General features: G+C 33.7%; 1 protein-coding gene and 1 non-coding gene across 2 annotated transcripts; one reads left to right on the forward strand and one right to left on the reverse strand.

Annotated features, from left to right (window-relative positions):
- The first annotated feature begins 1,029 nt into the window (after nucleotides 1-1,029).
- LOC144433522 (serine/threonine-protein kinase OSR1-like) lies at nucleotides 1,030-16,838 on the forward strand. Its single transcript, XM_078121829.1, has 13 exons — nucleotides 1,030-1,105; nucleotides 2,619-2,731; nucleotides 3,459-3,567; nucleotides 4,259-4,400; nucleotides 5,880-6,045; nucleotides 6,412-6,513; nucleotides 6,886-7,019; nucleotides 7,784-7,898; nucleotides 9,940-10,128; nucleotides 10,917-11,062; nucleotides 11,658-11,779; nucleotides 12,068-12,132; nucleotides 13,582-16,838. The coding sequence occupies exons 1-13, from the start codon at nucleotides 1,030-1,032 to the stop codon at nucleotides 13,654-13,656; spliced, it is 1,554 nt and encodes a 517-aa protein (XP_077977955.1). The 3' UTR covers nucleotides 13,657-16,838.
- Nucleotides 16,839-18,620: 1,782 nt separating this feature from the next.
- Nucleotides 18,621-18,708, reverse strand: Trnar-ucg (transfer RNA arginine (anticodon UCG)). The gene is given in 2 exon segments: nucleotides 18,621-18,656; nucleotides 18,672-18,708. It is a non-coding gene; the product is annotated as a tRNA-Arg (tRNA).
- Nucleotides 18,709-18,941: the final 233 nt, after the last annotated feature.

Genomic DNA, 18,941 nt, shown 5'->3' on the forward strand with positions numbered 1-18,941 from the left:
TGACAACGACACACCACTTCATTTTCTTTTCTTTCGTACACAACTTGAGCTGAGATCTACATAAGCCAACATCTAAACAGAATTAGTCGAGGGACTTGCTATTGGGCTGGAATCTGAATACATGTATCTCTGGTTACATGAGTAAAGGTGAAAACATCTTCAGATTCATACCCAACCTCTAGTCTCTAGACTAGTGGAAAATTTTAGAATGTAATCTTTTCTTCTTAGAAATCTGTAGAAAGGAATGGGATTAAGAGATTGTCGAAAATATGTCGAATTTTGTAGCTGATGGGGAAAACACCACTGTTTCAAATTTTTCACTCAAAATTCTATCCGTTGGCATCCATCCATCCACCCATCTATCAATTCGTTCTTTAGTTCGGTTGATTGGTTGGTCGGTCCATTCCTTCCTTCCTTCATTCATCCATTAATTCATCCATCCATCCATGCATGCACTCATTCATTCATTCATTCATTCATTCGTTCGTTCGTTCGTTCGTTCATTCGTTCGTCCGTCCATCCATCCATCCATCCATTCATTCATTCATTCATTCATTCATTCATTCATTCATTCATTCATTCATTCATTCATTCATTCATTCATTCATTTATTCATTCATTCATTCATTCGTATTGTACAATTACCGGCTATTGTTTTTATACCTGTTAAAATAATACATTGTGACTAAGTCTTATATTCTGTCAATAATGCTCTATCCAGTGATGCCTGCATGCCACCAGGGGGTACGTATTTTTTGCCCAGAACCCCTTTTATAAAATATATAATACGAATCCTGCTACTACAAATATATCAATCACTATACTAGTAGATATATACATTGTATAACACATTATCATTTCCTGACAGGTAGGAAATTATGGTCAAAACATTGTTATATTTAGCCCGTAGACAAGGAAAACAACAATCTAAGAAATACTACACACCCGGCTATCAAACCATGCAGACAATAACGATGTCCTCGGGCTGACCTTTGAACCCCCACAGGTCATTCGTAAGGTGTCAACAAAATGGCTGACAGTACGAGCCACGGACCAGTTCCCTGGCCGATAAGCAAGGACGATTATGAGCTGAAGGAGGTTATAGGTATGTGTACGGGTTAACCACATTTGAAATGGTTTCTATGATATGCGCACCCGATGTATATTTTTGTACAAAAACTGATTGCAACAAAGGATCGCTTATAAACAGACACCACATCATGAGACGAGTGACAGACAGTTCTCTATCATGTATAATATACATAATGTCGTCCACCGTTTGTCATAGGAGAGCTTCCACCATTACAGTCGGGATTTCAGTGCAAAGTACGTGTGTAAGGCGTGCCTGGAATTTGGATTTGAACATTATTTTGTTTACTTTTAACTGGCCGCACCAGTCTCAGTGTTTACTGAGTAAACTCCAAATGATATTCTACTTGATTTTCATGTAACCGTTACCGAAGATAAGATTAGAATAACGAATCTAGGCAGTTGTCAAATTTGAAAACACGTGAAGGTAAAGCATGTATAACGAAACGAACTAAGTGATGAATATAGCAACACGATAATGATTGACCTACAAACGAAGAGTGGCTCATCAGAAGGTTGAAACTGAATACTGAATATGTAATTATGAATATTACATATAATATTTATAGAATATCACGAAATCAAAGAAGTCAGTTGTATTATTTAAAAATGAAAACGTATAGAGTGTAGACTTGAAGAACTAATGCTACTACACTATATTGGCAGTTAGGATAGTTGTATATTAGTGGTAGTCCTTCAAGTCTAGTGTACAGGTAGGCTAACCTAGAGTAAAAATAATATGAATCCCTTCAGATATTGAAATGGTGGAAACCATCGACAATAGTGTTGTCTATAGTGCTGGTGTAACTAGTCTAGTTTTTATCATTACCATTTACACCTCCACACACAGTATAGTGAAGTCATTACTCTAGAAGTCCTGAGATGCATGAGATGCACCCAATAACACAGTCCCTCATAAAGTTAGTGTTTATTTGGGCAATTATGTAATGTCCAAAATATGATATATTTGTCCGCTCAGCTCGCCATAACAATTGGGGTTCATTGTTTGGATGAACAACTTTTTGTGCTGATTGAGGGACTTTGACCGGATATGGTTTAGTTAGAGACCATGCTGGCATCCAGACCATAGTGTAACACACTTTTTAGGCCAGTCTCTACATACTGTAAACCTGCATATTTTCATGACTAGAAAATTGAGATTTTACAGTCTTCATGTAGTTCACAAAGATTAATTTTCACTAATAACCATACTGGTACATTGCATTATACAGAAATATATATTTTACTTATTTTCGCGTTTTTGTTTTGTAGCGAAATAAGCGAAAATAAATCTTACGCGAACATTTCCAGGTTTACAGTATACAATTCCTGCTGTACCATTTCAGAGAATGCAATATGGAATGTCTTAACTCATCTTTAAGCATGCATGTACAGAACCAATGATGTGTACACAAGTTTGTGATGCAGAACCATCAGGGTACGAGATTCCATATCTTTTGTTGGAATATTATCGACAAGGCGTGTGTGTGGTATAGAGTCATGTATTTGTTTTCCATTTTTACCAACAGGGTATGGTGCCACTGCTGTGGTACAGAGTGCCATTTGTAAACCCCGTAATGAGAAAGTAGCAATCAAAAGAATTAATTTAGAAAAATGTAATACAACTATGGAAGAATTAACAGTAAGTCAATAATGCTTTGATGTCTTTTTTGTGTTAGATTTTTTTAGAGATATATGAAAGAACCATTGTTGCAAATATAAAATGTTGTAGATGAGGAAATGTCAACTACAGCGACCAACATCAGCTGTTTGGGTGACTCTGTCATTCTGTTGCTCATTGTAATATCTCAAAAATAATAGATTGGTTGGTTGGTCGGTTAAAGAAAGGGAAAAAGTGAATGTTTTTGTATCTGTTGGTGATGTTTTCAGACTATCTAAATGCCTTAGAAATGGAAATTGAAGTCAAAAGGATTGTGTGCACCAATTGACTTATCGCAATCCTGAATTTTGATGGTAAACTGTATTTATCACCCAGATATATGCATGTGACAGCACCATCTTACCATCTGCGATGCTGTGTGTTCTTTCCTGGTCTAGAGATAGAGGGCATTATTTTATTTTGTATATTTTCTTTGCTGGATCCAAGAAACTTAGGGTCGGTTAGGTCATGAGAAACAGAAAAACAGGCCAGCGTAAGTGAGTTCCAATGTGAACAGCCAGACTTTGAACAGCCTGAAGAATGCACAGTAGTAGACAATGAAAAATGTTGTATTGTAATGTTATTTTGAATTTTTTCTAACTCCTCAGAAAGAAATTCAAACATTAATCCTGTATAACTTTGTAACTCTAAAGCATAGTCAGTTATTACACAAATAAACCCAACTTTGAAATTTGTTTACACCCCACAGAAAGAAATCCAAGCAATGAGTCAATGTAATCATGAAAGCATAGTTAATTACTATACATCATTTGTGGTAAAAGATGAATTATGGCTGATTATGAAACTGCTGGCTGTAGGTAGGTACTCAGTGATGTATTCATTGATGATAATTATGTTAATGAATCTACTGATAAATGTTGCTATAGTTACATCCAATTATAAATTGATGCCTGGAAATTACACAATGAAATATGAAAGTCATTAATTGTTTGAAATATATGAATAAAGCATAAACAATACATAGTTTTTAGAAATGAACATTTCTACTCATAGTAATTAGTACTGACAGTCAAAAAATTCAAAAATTATTTTGGACAATAACTAGAAATTTTCATTATCAACCACAAACCCAGAGTCCATCTAGTTCCCTCGTTTACTATGTTCATATATGAAATTACTTCCTATCATGTTTTGTACTAGTACAATAGACTAATATGAAACGTAAGTTTGTTGAAAAGAATGAAATTTCCAGGCTATTTGCATATATGTGAAAACAATACATACATACATACATACATACATACATACATACATACATACATACATACATGCATACATACATGCATCCATACATGCATACATCAAGCATGCATGCATGCACGCATGTACACACACACACACACACAGTCTTCTGCTAGCAGCCTTTGCAAATTTTTTTGTCGACCAAATTTATATAACATGCATTATAAAGTGTGCACATTGACACATACCTTTCTTATGAGATTTCCTTTAAAATGTTAACTCTAAATATGTTTCTCTTTTTTCAAGGTTCTGTCTTAGACATTATCAAATATGTCATGAAACATGGCAGAAACAAAGGTGGTGTACTAGATGAAGTCACCATAGCAACAATATTAAAAGAGGTACTCAAAGGTTTAGAGTATCTTCATGAAAATGGTCAAATTCACAGGTAGGACATTTTCAGTGGTTATTGACTTCTTATACTGTAGGCAGTGTTTTTACAAGAGGATTCGCAGACCAGTAACAACTTATGAAGTTGCCAGGTGGAAACCAAGGGAGGGAAAAACCTTTAGGTCTGGATGCTCATTCAATACAATTTTTGATGTTAGGTGTATGACTTGTATTATTAGCAAGAGGGTGCACTGAAACTACCATAGGAATTGGCATGCTTGTTGCTTTGTTCAAGGAGATCACTATGTCACTGTGTCAGATATTGATCTTGATGTGAGGATCAATAGGAAAGTGAAAAACAGAGTGTATACATCAAGGTCATATCAAGGTCATCTCTATTTATCTAACATGGATATACTGAATCTTGTATCCAATGAAAAGTAATTTTGATGTGTTGCAGCTGTTTGATTCCAAGATCACAATGAGTATTAGCCTATAAAAACAATGAAATGTGTGAATGGTGTTTATTGATGAATTATATCACAAAGGATAACTACATCAATGTGTTATATATACATTAATAATAATTTATTCCCACGTACAAAAAAAAAAAATGTGATACAGAACAGAACTAAATATCCTTATGTATATACATAAACGTGTTATTCGGGAAAAGGGTGTACATATACATGTACAGACAGAATGAAACTTTGTTTTGAAAATTTATTTTCTTTCACACTGAATGTACACTTACCTTTTTTTTCACTGTAACTTCTCTGTATTGTCAATGTATCATTTATTTTTGTTCAAGATGATTTATAAGCCCGATGTGCTGGGAGGAATCTTATTACCTCATGTCACTTTTATAAAATAACCTACTACCTACTATATACATATACATATACATACACATATATACATACATATATACATACATATACACATATACATACACATATACATATACATACACACAAATACATACATACATACATACATACATACATACATACATACATACATACATACATACATATATACATACATACATACATACATACATACATACATACATACATACATACACATACACATATACATATACATATACATACACACAAATACATACATACATACATACATACATACATACATACATACATACATACACACATACATATATACATACACATACACATATACATATACATATACATACACACAAATAAATACATACATACATACATACATACATACATACATACATACATACATACATACATACATACATACATACATACATACATAAAATACATACCAGGACAAGCTATACTGGTAACACACGAGTGAAATTTAAAGGAGTCATTGCCTGCATTCAATGTAAAATTCTTATTACATGTAATAATGTTTTCTGCCACTATCGACTTGTATTTTGCTTACTTGCTGGATGTAGTGTCATTTGAGGGGGTACAAACTTAGAGTGTTTCAGTGTTTTGTTTAAACCACCCTTTCTTCTTTAATGTTTTTACTATTGTAGGGATGTAAAAGCTGGTAATATTCTGGTAGGAGGGGATGGCGAAGTGCAGATGGCTGACTTTGGTGTAGCATCTTGGATTTCAACAGGGGGTGACCAATCCAGAGACAAGTTCAGGAGAACGTTTGTAGGAACACCATGTTGGATGGCACCTGAAGTGATGGAACAGGTTAGTTGGTTATACCTGAATGTTGGTTATATGTAGGAATGACTGTAGTGCTTGACGTATATATTTGCAATTTATTAATAAGGGTTAGATAGCATTTTTTACTTCTGGATCAACTTTTTCTATACCTCTGCCAGACAACTTTTGTAATCTCGCCCAAATTTTATTGTACTCTGAAAGGTACATTGAAGGCCCAGGCTCCACTGATGAGATAACTTTATTGTGAAACCTGAGATTGAAACCCTTGCACTTTAAAAGTATTTGTGCACAGGTTGATTATACATTTCCATATTGTTGTCCTTCGACAGGTGCCTGATTATAATATTAAAGCTGACTTTGCTTAATTTACATATTGTTGTCCTTCGACAGGTGACAGGTTATAATACTAAGGCTGACATCTGGAGTTTTGGTATCACAGGCATTGAATTGGCAACAGGCACAGCACCATACTCTAAGTATCCACCAATGAAGGTATGCTGTACATGCTTTGTGTTTGTTATTGCTGAATACATTAATTTCAATCTCACAAAAATACAGAATTTAACATTAATGGTATAACAGGTCTGATATGATGTTGCCCCTGACAACCCCAACTGTGATCTGGTTTGAATGAAAATATCAGATGTATATGTGAAAATAAGAGAGGATATAGTGATATAATGAACATTGCTAAAGTTATCACCACAAAGAAAGATGTACTGTTTAAGTAGAAAAATACAATTTGGTGCTAATGCACCTTGGTATATTTCCTGTATTTGAATAATATGATAGCGGCAAAGACAAAGCAGAAATACAACCATGTCTAATGTACAAACATTCTTTTTTTCTTTCCACAAACAACAGGTGTTGATGCTGACACTGCAGAATGACCCTCCAAGTCTAGAAACTGGGACAGATAACAAAGAAGATTATAAGAAATATGGTAAAGATTTCAGGAAAATGATTGGAAAATGTCTTCAAAAAGATCCTGATAAGAGGTATGTCATGTGACTTTTCAGCACCCCAGTAGGCAGAAACCGAAGAGGGCTATAGGAATGATGCATGATGATGATGATCTGTCTGCCATATCTCAGACATCACTATTCAGTTTCAACCAAACTTGGCACAGATGTCAGACACCATAGTATACATATGTTGATCACTTAAATTTGCTACCTTAGCCTTTATTGCAAAATGGTGGCCATATTTGTCCTAAACATTTTGCCTTATATCTCTTCAATCATAATTGTTTCCTTGCTCTGGAATCATATTTTGTATTAGTTCCAGAACGTATATTATTTATCCAGTATATTGAAGTAAATCACTTCAATGGCCATCTTCAGCTGTTTCTGTATACAATTCAATGAAATATAGGTAGTTACTAGGTAATTATTTATGCCCAGAGTTTGGAACTAATACAAAAAAATGAATTGTAATGTTATTATGTGACACACCTAAATGGTTAAAGTCGTTTTCAATCACAAGAATTTAGCAGCAGCTGTACATGTACAATAATTTATCAAACAAAACATTAATAATATTGAAAGAATGTCAATCAATGTAGTTTTAGGGATAAACTCTATATTTTTAGATTTATCTGTGGTTTCTGAATTTGATTTTGATTTTTCAAATAGACTATCCTTTGACCATTTTCGTTTTCTTCAAATAAAATTTAGTTTGTCACTTTCTGATGTCACCAAAACAGGTAATAAAGATAGGAAACAGTATCATCATACACTTGACTTTATTATTTTCCTAACAGGCCTACTGCACCGGAACTGTTGAAAAGTCCATTTTTCAAGAAGGCAAAGGGAAAAGAGCACATAATGCAGACATTGTTACCACTGGCACCAACACTAGTGGAGAGATCTCAGAAGGTATAGTTTTATTGTTCAGTATATTTCCAAAGATGGTGGTTTGTGTTTTGTGTTTATTATTCGATAACAAGGACAAGACAAGTTAAAAAAACACATATGGAATTTATACCCTGGTCATTCTGTGTCAAAACGATGCACATCTATGTCATGGCAAGGCTTGTCTATGTCACTGGTTCTGCTGTATTCGAAATGTGAGTCAAAACAGTTAAAATTGCCATTACTTTCCCCAATTTCTTTTATATTAGTGGTCAAAACAGTTAAAAAATTGCCATTACTTTACCCAATTTTTTTTATATTAGTGGCACTAGTATAATTAAGTTATTCTCCAATATTTTTCTTCATTCAGTCAGAAAATACTTGTGACTAAAGGGTTTTGTCACTACAAGTCGCGAGACTCATAATGACAAGGCCCTTTAAGTTACTCATATTTTCCTTGGCTCAGAAAAGTATTGGGAATAATATCTATTGAACCTGAGAATAAGACATCTTTTTAAGCCTCTTTGTGTATATTGCATACTTTTATCTCATTAGTATGCAATGTGAAATCAATAACTTGTCAGTTATGTTTTAAAAGTACCGATATACATATTTGAAAATATGCGAATTTGTCGGTTTATCTAAGCAGCATGTTTTTTGTTACAATACAATTTGTTTATGTTAGGCATAAACCATATACATAGGCTTCAGGTCAATCAGTGAATTTTTTGTTTGTTCTTAGCAACAATTCTACATCTTTCGCTAATCAAACTCTCTCTACACATTATGCAAAACTTTTCCCCCTTCTACTTTTCCTCAGCTTGCAGTAGAATTAGTTGGCCACATTTTTTTCTCTGAATCTAGTCCCGAGGTAACTGGAAGGTATATCAGATCATCAACAGGTGAAATTGTGTGAAACTATGTTGTGTTTCTTTGCATTTATGTGTGATATGCTTCCAGTGTTGTTTTTCACCCAAAATCCATTTATTGTAAAACTGAACTTTAGAGTTGGGAAGTCCTATAGACATGGTAAAGTGTCTGTTGAGCTGTCATTGTGTCATGGTACTTGCACATGTGCTTCCAGTGTTCTATGCGCGGCCATATGCATGAGTGTAATGAGTGAAAGTGCAGTAGAAAATACTGCAAGCACAAGTACATTAACACCCCTATGTCCCCACAATGGCACCCACACATCATGTGTATCTGTTGTTATTAAGTTTATCTGGAACAGCGAAATTCAGAAAAATCACAATGTTTGATCACATGATTTTGTGTACCAGGAATAATCGTGTATGCTTTTGCAAAGTTTACCCATTTGCATACAGGTACGCAATATTGTTTTCAGTATTGCGCTGTAGTGCAAATATCACAAGTATGTATGTGCACCAATGCAAGTAATCACTGGACTAGTGATGACACACATGTAATAATTGGCTTCATGCTGATGTGTACCAGAGGTATCTCCATTTCCAAGGCAAAGAACTTGTAGCTCAATCCCATTTGCCTTTCTATTCAAGATCATTATATTTTATATTTGGGCTATAATTACATTATTATCATTCATTCTCAAATCATAAAGTAAACATAAATAAATGAATAATCCATATCTCTGAATTTGTAGTTAATTCACCTGATATTTGTATCATAAGGGTTGTTTTTTTTCACTGCTTGGCTAGATATGCCAGCTAGGAAAGGGTAATTGAAAGAGAAGTGTTTTCTTCAGTCAGTTTTGTCTGGTATTTCTATGGTAATGGTGATTGGATATAGAGAGTTGGTGATGTGGTAGGACACCGGGAATGTCATTGGATGTCGGATTGGTAAGCATGGTTGGTGGTGAACCCATCTAGTGTTTTGAAGGGCACAGGTTCGAGTCTGTCCCAGCTAACTTTTCACCTTCTCAACTACACTAGAGTTTGCCTGGCATGGACTTGAACCTTGGAGACAGGCACACTACCAACCTTGCTACCCGGGCAACAGAGACATACAAGTATAAGCTCATTATAAGCTCATTGGTAATTTTCAGTGAAAGTTCAGTGTTAATTGTATCAACTTGATAATTTTTTAGGTGAAACGAGTTCCTGGGTCTAGTGGTCGATTACATAGAACAGAAGATGGTGGTTGGGAATGGTCAGATGAGGAGCTAGATGTTAACAGTGAGGAGGGTAAGGCAGCTGAACTTGGTAGATCACCTAGGGTCAAACCTGATGATTTTGGTGCTCATCTTACAGCTGAAGATGCAGAGAAGGCAGCAGCAGTAAGTACTCACACTTTGATACTAATAAGGCCTAATAAAAAAAATTGTGAGGTTCTGGTTACCCAACTCCACCTAGTTTTTCATTGTTTTTCATTGGTGGCCCTAAATGTTTTTATATATTCAAGAAAAAAATAATGAAATCATGAAACTTGTGAATTCTTGCAAGAAATAGTGGATGCGGAAACTGACATCAACTTAAAAAGACAATATAAAACTGTTCTTCCAATCTGTAATGGCTGTACATCTGATGAGAAGAAACCAATAACACAGAGACCATATGGAAAACAACAGAAAACATAACTACCTGAACTAGACACTCACATATGAAAAAGTATTAAAAAAAAATAAAATAATAATCTACCTACCCCAACAATTTTATTAATATCAATTATCACACATTTACATTTAACTTGGTCTGTCTGGTCGGTTTTATTGGAAGTGACTGATTTTAACTTGTTGGTTTTTATTCAATGTGAATTATTTTATGGGTCGGTTTTTACTTGTCCCTCTATGTGCACTGTTATTTTCTTTACTTTTTGCAATTATTAAACTTCAGTCTGTACAACGTGCTGAGACGCACGTGTAGCGCTTTTTCTTAAAAGAAATAAAAATAATAATAATAATAATAATAATAATAATAATAATAATAATTTAAAGTTTAACATATTTTTTAAGTTTTATTTTATATGATTTGTAATCACTTGCTCTATACTAAGAGATACTTTTATCATGCAACTTCAGGTTAATGTTTAACTTATTCATCTCTTACACTTTCTTGTGGGTCTAAGGAGATTAAAAGAAGGCAGTCTCAGGACTCATTAGATGATGATGCTCAACCAACCTCTAAAACTGCCCAGAAACAACCAACAAAAGCATCCACAACAAATGACACAAAAACTACTGCTCCAGCTTTACATCTAGTTCTAAGACTTAGGTAAGTTAGATGTCATGGGTTGGTTTGACAGTAGTGCCCTGCGTGTCCATAGACAATTATGGAATGGGGAAGTCTTTGTCAGGTAGAGATTTTGGTAAAAATTATGTCATCATAAAAGGTGTTCCTATGAACCCATGCAGGAAATATCCAAAATGGCTGAACACTTGCCAAAGTTGAATAAGTTACTGAGATGTTATTTTATCACCAAAAATCATAAGGAAGTTGATAGCAGTAATCAATACATCCTACAAATATACTAAAGGCAGAAATAAGTCTGACTGGCTTTAATTTATAGGTTGATCATTACAGAGATTGGTTTACAGCAGGTTTATGAAAGTTTTCTGAAGAATGTTTAGTGCCAAAGCTATTGCTGGATGAGGATAGTGGTCATAAAAATGTACAAATGAAAGTTAAGCAACAAGAAATTGGTTATAAAGAGGTTCCTCAAAGTGTAGTGAAAATTTTGTAGAGCAGACTTTGGTTTGATAGAATTGCAAATATCAAGTGAGGTTCATAGGGGATTATTTACAGATAGAAGGATCTTCAGTCATAATGAAATATCTTTCATCTTTCTGATAAATACTTTGGCTAACAGGAATACAAGGAAAGAATTAAATGACATTCGGTTTGACTTCACACCTGGCAAGGACACAGCTGATGGGATATCTCAGGAATTAGTAGCTGCTGGATTGGTTGATGGCAAAGATGTCATAGTAGGTGGGTAACACATTCATGCTGTCATAGCAACCAAGTTTTCCAAATTCTTCACACATTCAAAATAGTTTTGTGAATTAACAGGTTTGGATATGGACTGCAGAAAAATAAATAACTTCAACTTGGAAAATTTGTATTTTTTAAAAATGTATTTCAATTTTTCTCCAAATATTAGAAAATGTGTATGCCTTATTTTTTCAATTTCAGCCATTGTATATGGTTATATGTTTAATTTCAATGTCATCCATTATAAATCTTCAGAAATGTTTACATGTTAAATTATAATTTCAGTGGCAGCAAATCTTCAGAAGATACTTGATGGTGCACCACAAGCAAAGTGTATTACATTTGCACTGGTAAGTCACTAATATTTGTTTGAAACACTCATTTACATAATTTATGCAAACTTTCATCCTGCCATTTGATTGACAATGTGATACGTAAGATGCAGTTTTTCATCCTAAATCAAAGTGCTTACATTTTATCAGGCATTGTTTTGCTATTTTGCTTAATGTGAAAGTTTGAAATTGAAATAGACATAAATGGAATTGATGAAATTCAATACAAAAAAATGTGATGGATGGTGAAAGATTCCATATTATATCCTTGAGTCATTTCTACTGAATTACATGATGATGTTAAAGCATTGCAAATAAATAAAACTTGATCAATATTCACTTTTTGTCACTTTTGACGGTTATCTAACGTTTCCTTGAAGTGTAAAATTTTACTTCATTTGCATCATTACACAACTACAGCAAAGATTGCCTAGATTTGCTGTAAAACAACAACACACTGTAAATTCATTCTGTATAACACTTTTTACAATTTTAGACTATTTCTGACAAATACAAAGTATGTGAAGGCATACCGATTGTGGTATTATGTGATGTTATCACTAGAGGTTTTCCCATAAACCCATGCAGGAAAATCCCCAAATGACTGAACACATGTCAATGTGTAGTAGGGCTTCTTTACAAGATTCCAAAGTTGAATAAGTTGCCGAGGTGCTAGTTTATTACCCAAAATCATATGAAAGTTGATAACAGTAATCAGTACACATGTACTAAAGGCAGAACTAAGTCTGACTGGACTTTTCCTTTAAAAGGATAGCAGTAATCAATACAAGTGTACTAAAGGCAGAAATAAGTCTGACTAATTAATATCAGTAATCAATACAAGTGTACTAAAGGTAGAAATAAGTCTGACTGGACTTTTCTTTTAAGTTGATAGCAGTAATCAATACAAGTGTACTAAAGATAGAAATAAGTCTGACTAGACTTTTCCTTTAAGTTAATAGCAGTAATCAATACAAGTGTACTAAAGGCAGAAATAAGTCTGACTGGACTTTTCATTTAAGTTGATAGCAGTAATCAATACAAGTGTACTAAAGGCAGAAATAAGTCTGACTGGACTTTTCCTTTAAGTTGATAGCAGTAATCAATACAAGTGTACTAAAGGCAGAAATAAGTCTGACTGGACTTTTCCTTTAAGTTGATAGCAGTAATCAATATAAGTGTACTAAAGGCAGAAATAAGTCTGACTGGACTTTTCCTTTAAGTTGATAACAGTAATCAATACAATTGTACTAAAGGTAGAAATAAGTCTGACTTGACTTTTCCTTTAAGTTGACAGCAGTAGTCAATACAATTGTACTAAAGGCAGAAATAAGTCTGACTTGACTTTTCCGTTAAGGTAATAACAGTAATCAATACAAGTGTATTAAAGGCAGAATCTTCCTTTCATATAATGATCTATTTCATGTTTAAGCACTTGTTGTTAAAGAATTGCTTCTGTTTTTACAGAATTCTGGTTGTGAAGCCAATGAAGTACCTGATGACAAGGCTCTTATAGGATTTGCACAGTTAACCATCAGCTAACTCCTAAAGCATATTTCACCAGAATATGAAGTTGTAAATATGATATAACATGCGCAGATCAGATGATTTTGGAAGCAGAAACACTGTATTTATTCTTTTTATCAGTAAATAGAATTACTTTGGTATGAGTTTGAAAGAATGAAATCACAAAAGTATCAATAGTACAAATGTTATAATATAATATCAATCCCCGGTTTACACTGGGGAAATTCTGTAACAGTTTCCAATATTTTGATAGCCATATCCGTATCTTATATTTTGTAAAGTATGGAATAACAGAAGAAAAACAGTAAGTGCTAGTAGTTTGTGTCACAAGTTAGACTTATTATGCAGAAATGGTAGAGACTATGTAATCTTATCTTATTATAGGGACACTTTGATTTATAGTTACATATATTTTTGCATGCAATTCCACTTCAAAAGGAATTAAACATTGTCAATTGTTTAAGTTGTTTGTAAGATGCTAAGTAGTTAACGGCTACATGTTATCATAAAGTGGCCATATTGATATGAAATGGGTACAAATATTGATTTTAGATTTTTTAATGAATAAAGCAATTTTTGCTATTTCTTCTACCTGAAAAGGCTGTGTAACAACATAAACCAAGTCCATATTTGTAACTCAATAATTGGAAAAAAAAATCTAAAAGTGTGCAAAAAGTTTGTTTGCAATCACTTCCTGTACTATAATAACAAACTGTTTTAGCTTGGGGTTTTTTTTGCAATCGATTAGTTGCCAAGACGAACTTGGTGTATAATCTTTCACGTTTTTTTCAAGCAGAAAACAGTACAGTTGTTTTATCAATTAAAAATCCAAACTATAATACCCATTCCTCATTCACATGGCCACTTTAAACTCAGACATGATGTCACAAGATATAATTCCGATTTTACAATTTGTAAGAAAATTTATAAAACTTAAGTTGTGAAATTGATATCTTCACCATCAATAGTAAGAAACATCAAATATATCTAGAAAACTGACAAAAGTATTTGAATACATTATCACTTTTTTATTTTGTACTGAGATTATTATTTGTAGCCATTTTATGAATGATAATCTCATCATATGGGCAGGATATTTTGCTATGTTATATGAATGGTTTATTGCAAGGAATGTACAGCTGCAGGTAGTCTTATTGTGTTTAACTCTTGTAGTCAAATGGTGTTTTTACTTATTGTCAATGTAAATGGATGAAAATGTACATTTATTTTATGTAAGAGTAATAGCAGGGATAGCAAAAATCTAAATTGTGATTTCACTAGTTTATTGTTTTGTAATTAAGCTCAATAAGATGGCATTCATTCATCAACACTATGTCCTCATGCTAACATGGCATTCATTCATATGTTTGTTCATTCATTCATTCATTCATTCATTCATTCATCAACACTATGTTCTCATGCTAACATGGCATTCATTCATCAATACAATGTCCTCATGTGAACATGACATTCATTACTTCATCAATACTACCTATCTCCTCATGCTAATGTGACATTCATTCATTGATTCATTCATTCATCAACACTATGTTCTCATGCTAACATGGCATTCATTCATCAATATTGTTCATACTGATATGTTAATATGATGTTTATCAGTACTGTCCATATCCCAATATTAACATAGTACTGCCATTCATATAATACTGTGCAATTCTCTCATGTTAACATGGCATCCTTCAATTCTGTCCATATCCTCATATGAAACATAGCATTCATGTGATACTTTCCATATCTTCATGTTAACATAGCATTCATGTGATACTTTCCATATCTTCATGTTAACATGGCATTCATGTGATACTTTCCATATCTTCATGTTAACATAGCATTCATGTGATACTTTCCATATCTTCATGTTAACATAGCATTCATGTGATACTTTCCATATCTTCATGTTAACATAGCATTCATGTGATACTTTCCATATCTTCATGTTAACATAGCATTCATGTGATGTTTTCCATATCCTCATGTTAAACACAACATTTTCTAATACTGTCCACTTCCCTCATGTTGACATTGCATTCATAAATGCTGTCAATTTCCCCATGTTAATGACATTTATTTTATATGCTCCATATCGTCATGTTTTTAGCATATCATTAATTAATGTTCTCCATATCCCATAACAAAGTGTTGATTCTGTTTAGCCAGCCATTACATATGAAGTAAGTTGTTGAAATCAGGGCCTAGCTTGGACCAAGATGTTGACACAGTCATTGATGATAACGTCCAAGCCCTAACATCTGAAATGAATAAGTCTAGTTATGTTAAGTGTTGATGCCACTATTGTCCAGTGTGGTTACTGGTGTTGCTGATGTTGTCCAGATAGCATAACTGTTGTTGCTACTGTCAACACTGTCTTAGAAACTCGACCAGTGTTGATATCAACTCATCCCATAGCCTAACATAGTTGTTATTGCTATGTAAACCCCCTAACATAGTTGTTAATGCTATGTAAACCCCTAACATAGTTGTTAATGCTATGTAAACCCCCTAACATAGTTGTTAATGCTATGTAAACCCCCTAACATAGTTGTTAATGCTACGTAAACCCCCTAACATAGTTGTTAATGCTATTTAAACCCCTTAGCATAGTTGTTAATGCTATGTAAACCCCCTTTTTTACTTAGTTGCTGTTCAATCCATAGTGCAAAGTTTTTTCAAGCAGTGCAATGAATCTTTGGTCATAAATTGTGAAATGACCATGCAGCTTTAATTGAAATACTAATCATATCAGAATAACTGGCAGATTAAATATAGGTAATACCTTGAAAACAGTCTGTAATATCAAATTTGAAATTGAAAGTCAGATCAAGAGATGAATCAAAATATGCATGATATGCAAAAACATACAACTCGTTCCTTGTAGGACGTCTGATTTTTGTAAAGAAATTGCATTTGCTGATTGAGGTATTTGTATAATGGTATTCAAACTGAGAAAATAGTGTAGGAATACACTCCTGTAAGTGGAATGGAAAGCATGGCATAGACACTTTGGGATCATTCCATTGCACATGACGATATATATATATATGCTAAGCAGAATCAGAAGTGGGTGAGGTTTATCAACTACATTATGCAAATTGTAAGTTGTATATAGTATAGATTGTTTAGACAGTTATTAGATATAGTCTTCAAGGGATTGTTAGGTTTTGAAAACAGAAATGTTCTGAAATGTAAACAATAAAATAATGAAAAGTATATAGAATATTGTGTCCACAGTGTTTGTTTTTATAATTATTGCAACATCTTAGATTTCCACAGGTGTCACCAGGAGGGAGTGTGAGCAACCACAATTAAAGATTTTGTTGGGCAATACACATACTACTCTTTCTCTGGAAAGCACGGCTTGATTCCTAAAACTCCCCTTTATCAAAGAACTATCTGATATGCGAATGTTTTTTCATACATCATCTGATATTAAAATAAATAACTTGCATGATATGTCAAGAATGCAAAGTCTCAGGACTCCAACCTACTATCATGATTAATGATCATTCTTTGTGAAATATGAAGTAATCAGTTGGATTACATTTAACAAAAATTAGTTTCATTGTCAAAAGTTCAATTTGCAAGTCACCATTTTGTATAATAAGTATGAACAAAATATCTTTTTAATGTGTGTACTTTGAAGACAAATTCTTGACATTTCACATGATAGATGATACAATCATCATGTTTTTAAGTGATCTGAGTTTATATGATAGTGTGTGTTATAATATAGTTTATGATGATTTGTATTTATACTTATACTACTGCGTTGAACTGCAATGTACTGTGTTATACTGTAGTGTAATGTTTTACTTCTCATTTCAACTCACTTTACAACATTGTCTCTCTTCTCTGCTCTTGCCTTCTGTTGTCTTCTCTTCCCTTCCCTTCCCTTTAATATCAAAATGCAATGTGCATATATATCTACTGATGGCTACAACATGTTAATCTACTGTCAAACTAAAGCCATTTCTGGCATACGGAAATCATATGACGAGTGAATTGTCTGAATGCCAAGATGCCAAGTGTTTCATTCTCTAGGATTCTCTCTATAATTACAATCCCTATTACCATCAAAGCTTCGATTTGGTGCAAAAGTCATTCATGACTTTAATGAAATGTGGACTGCCACGTTTTGGAAAACTGAGTGAAAAATCAAAATACTATAAAATCTCTTCTGATTCAAATGGGAACTCTTTGTCAAGCAAATGTTAAAGGAATTTGCGTCAACAAATTATACACCCAGCTCTAAAACTTGAGTACAGGAAAAACCTGAAAACATCATTTCAAGATATCTTTCAACACGTAATTGTACAGCGCCTCTGAACTTCACTGGCAGTGATTGATTGATTGATCGATTGACTGACTGACTGACTGACTGACTGACTGACTGACTGATTGATTGATTGATTGATTGATTGATTGATTGATTGATTGATACGCGGGAAGGCGGCGATCACTCAGAACAAAAACAAACAACACAAAACGTTGGAAATAAAAGCATTTAGCCGCTTTCACCACATCGGATTTTAATCAGATTGGTTCAATCCCTGCCGTGATTCAAATGGCCACATTTATAGCATTCTGCTAGATCTAGTGTGAACACGAAATGATTATAAAATATCATTACGTAAAGCAATCGAGAAAAGTATGTTTCTAATTCTGGAGAGGTGAGTAAAGAAATCGTGTATTGATCGCAAAGCTTTCATGATGAAGAGAGCAACGGAGACCAAAGACAGTATGCATGTATTTTATGTATGTATGTATGTATGTATGTATGTATGTATAACGGTGTGTTTAATATACGGTTACAAAATCCAATTTCATCTATCCTACAACCCGACAAAAGAAAAAAAAACCTTGCACAGATAGCGTTACTCTTGCTTGTACTTATTGTGTACGATGCACTTTTTCTAAAATATATCATTCTTATCTTGTAACCACTAAAGCTATAAAAACATCGACCACGATGGGATTCGAACCCACAATCTTCTGATATCTACAAAGAGAAGCCGAAGTCAGACGCCTTATCCATTAGGCTACGCGGCCATTTCCTCTTACCTTCATCGCAACTGTGAAGTGTGTTAAACATTTTAATATCATAATTTGGTAACAGTTATGTAAGGGCGTTATATTTTTTTTAAAACTGTCCTTTTATATAGTATTTTCGGTCTGCTCTTTTCTGTATATTTTTGTAGAGGGGGCGATGGGAGGGGAGAGGAGAGGGCGAGGGGAGGATGAATGAGACATGAAGACAGAGACAGGATGTATGTAATAGCGGT

The sequence above is a fragment of the Glandiceps talaboti genome, chromosome 4, assembly GCF_964340395.1.
Source record: "Glandiceps talaboti chromosome 4, keGlaTala1.1, whole genome shotgun sequence".
NCBI lineage: Eukaryota > Metazoa > Hemichordata > Enteropneusta > Spengelidae > Glandiceps > Glandiceps talaboti.

What these genes read in the sequence shown, in the direction of transcription:
- LOC144433522 (XM_078121829.1), top strand. Translation starts at nt 1,030, where the DNA reads ATGGCTGACAGTACGAGCCACGGACCAGTTCCCTGGCCGATAAGCAAG. An exon ending in TAGTGGAGAGATCTCAGAAG is followed by an intron (nt 7,899 to 9,939) that starts GTATAGTTTTAT and finishes ATAATTTTTTAG; the next exon opens with GTGAAACGAGTTCCTGGGTC. An exon ending in TGGCAAAGATGTCATAGTAG is followed by an intron (nt 11,780 to 12,067) that starts GTGGGTAACACA and finishes TTATAATTTCAG; the next exon opens with TGGCAGCAAATCTTCAGAAG.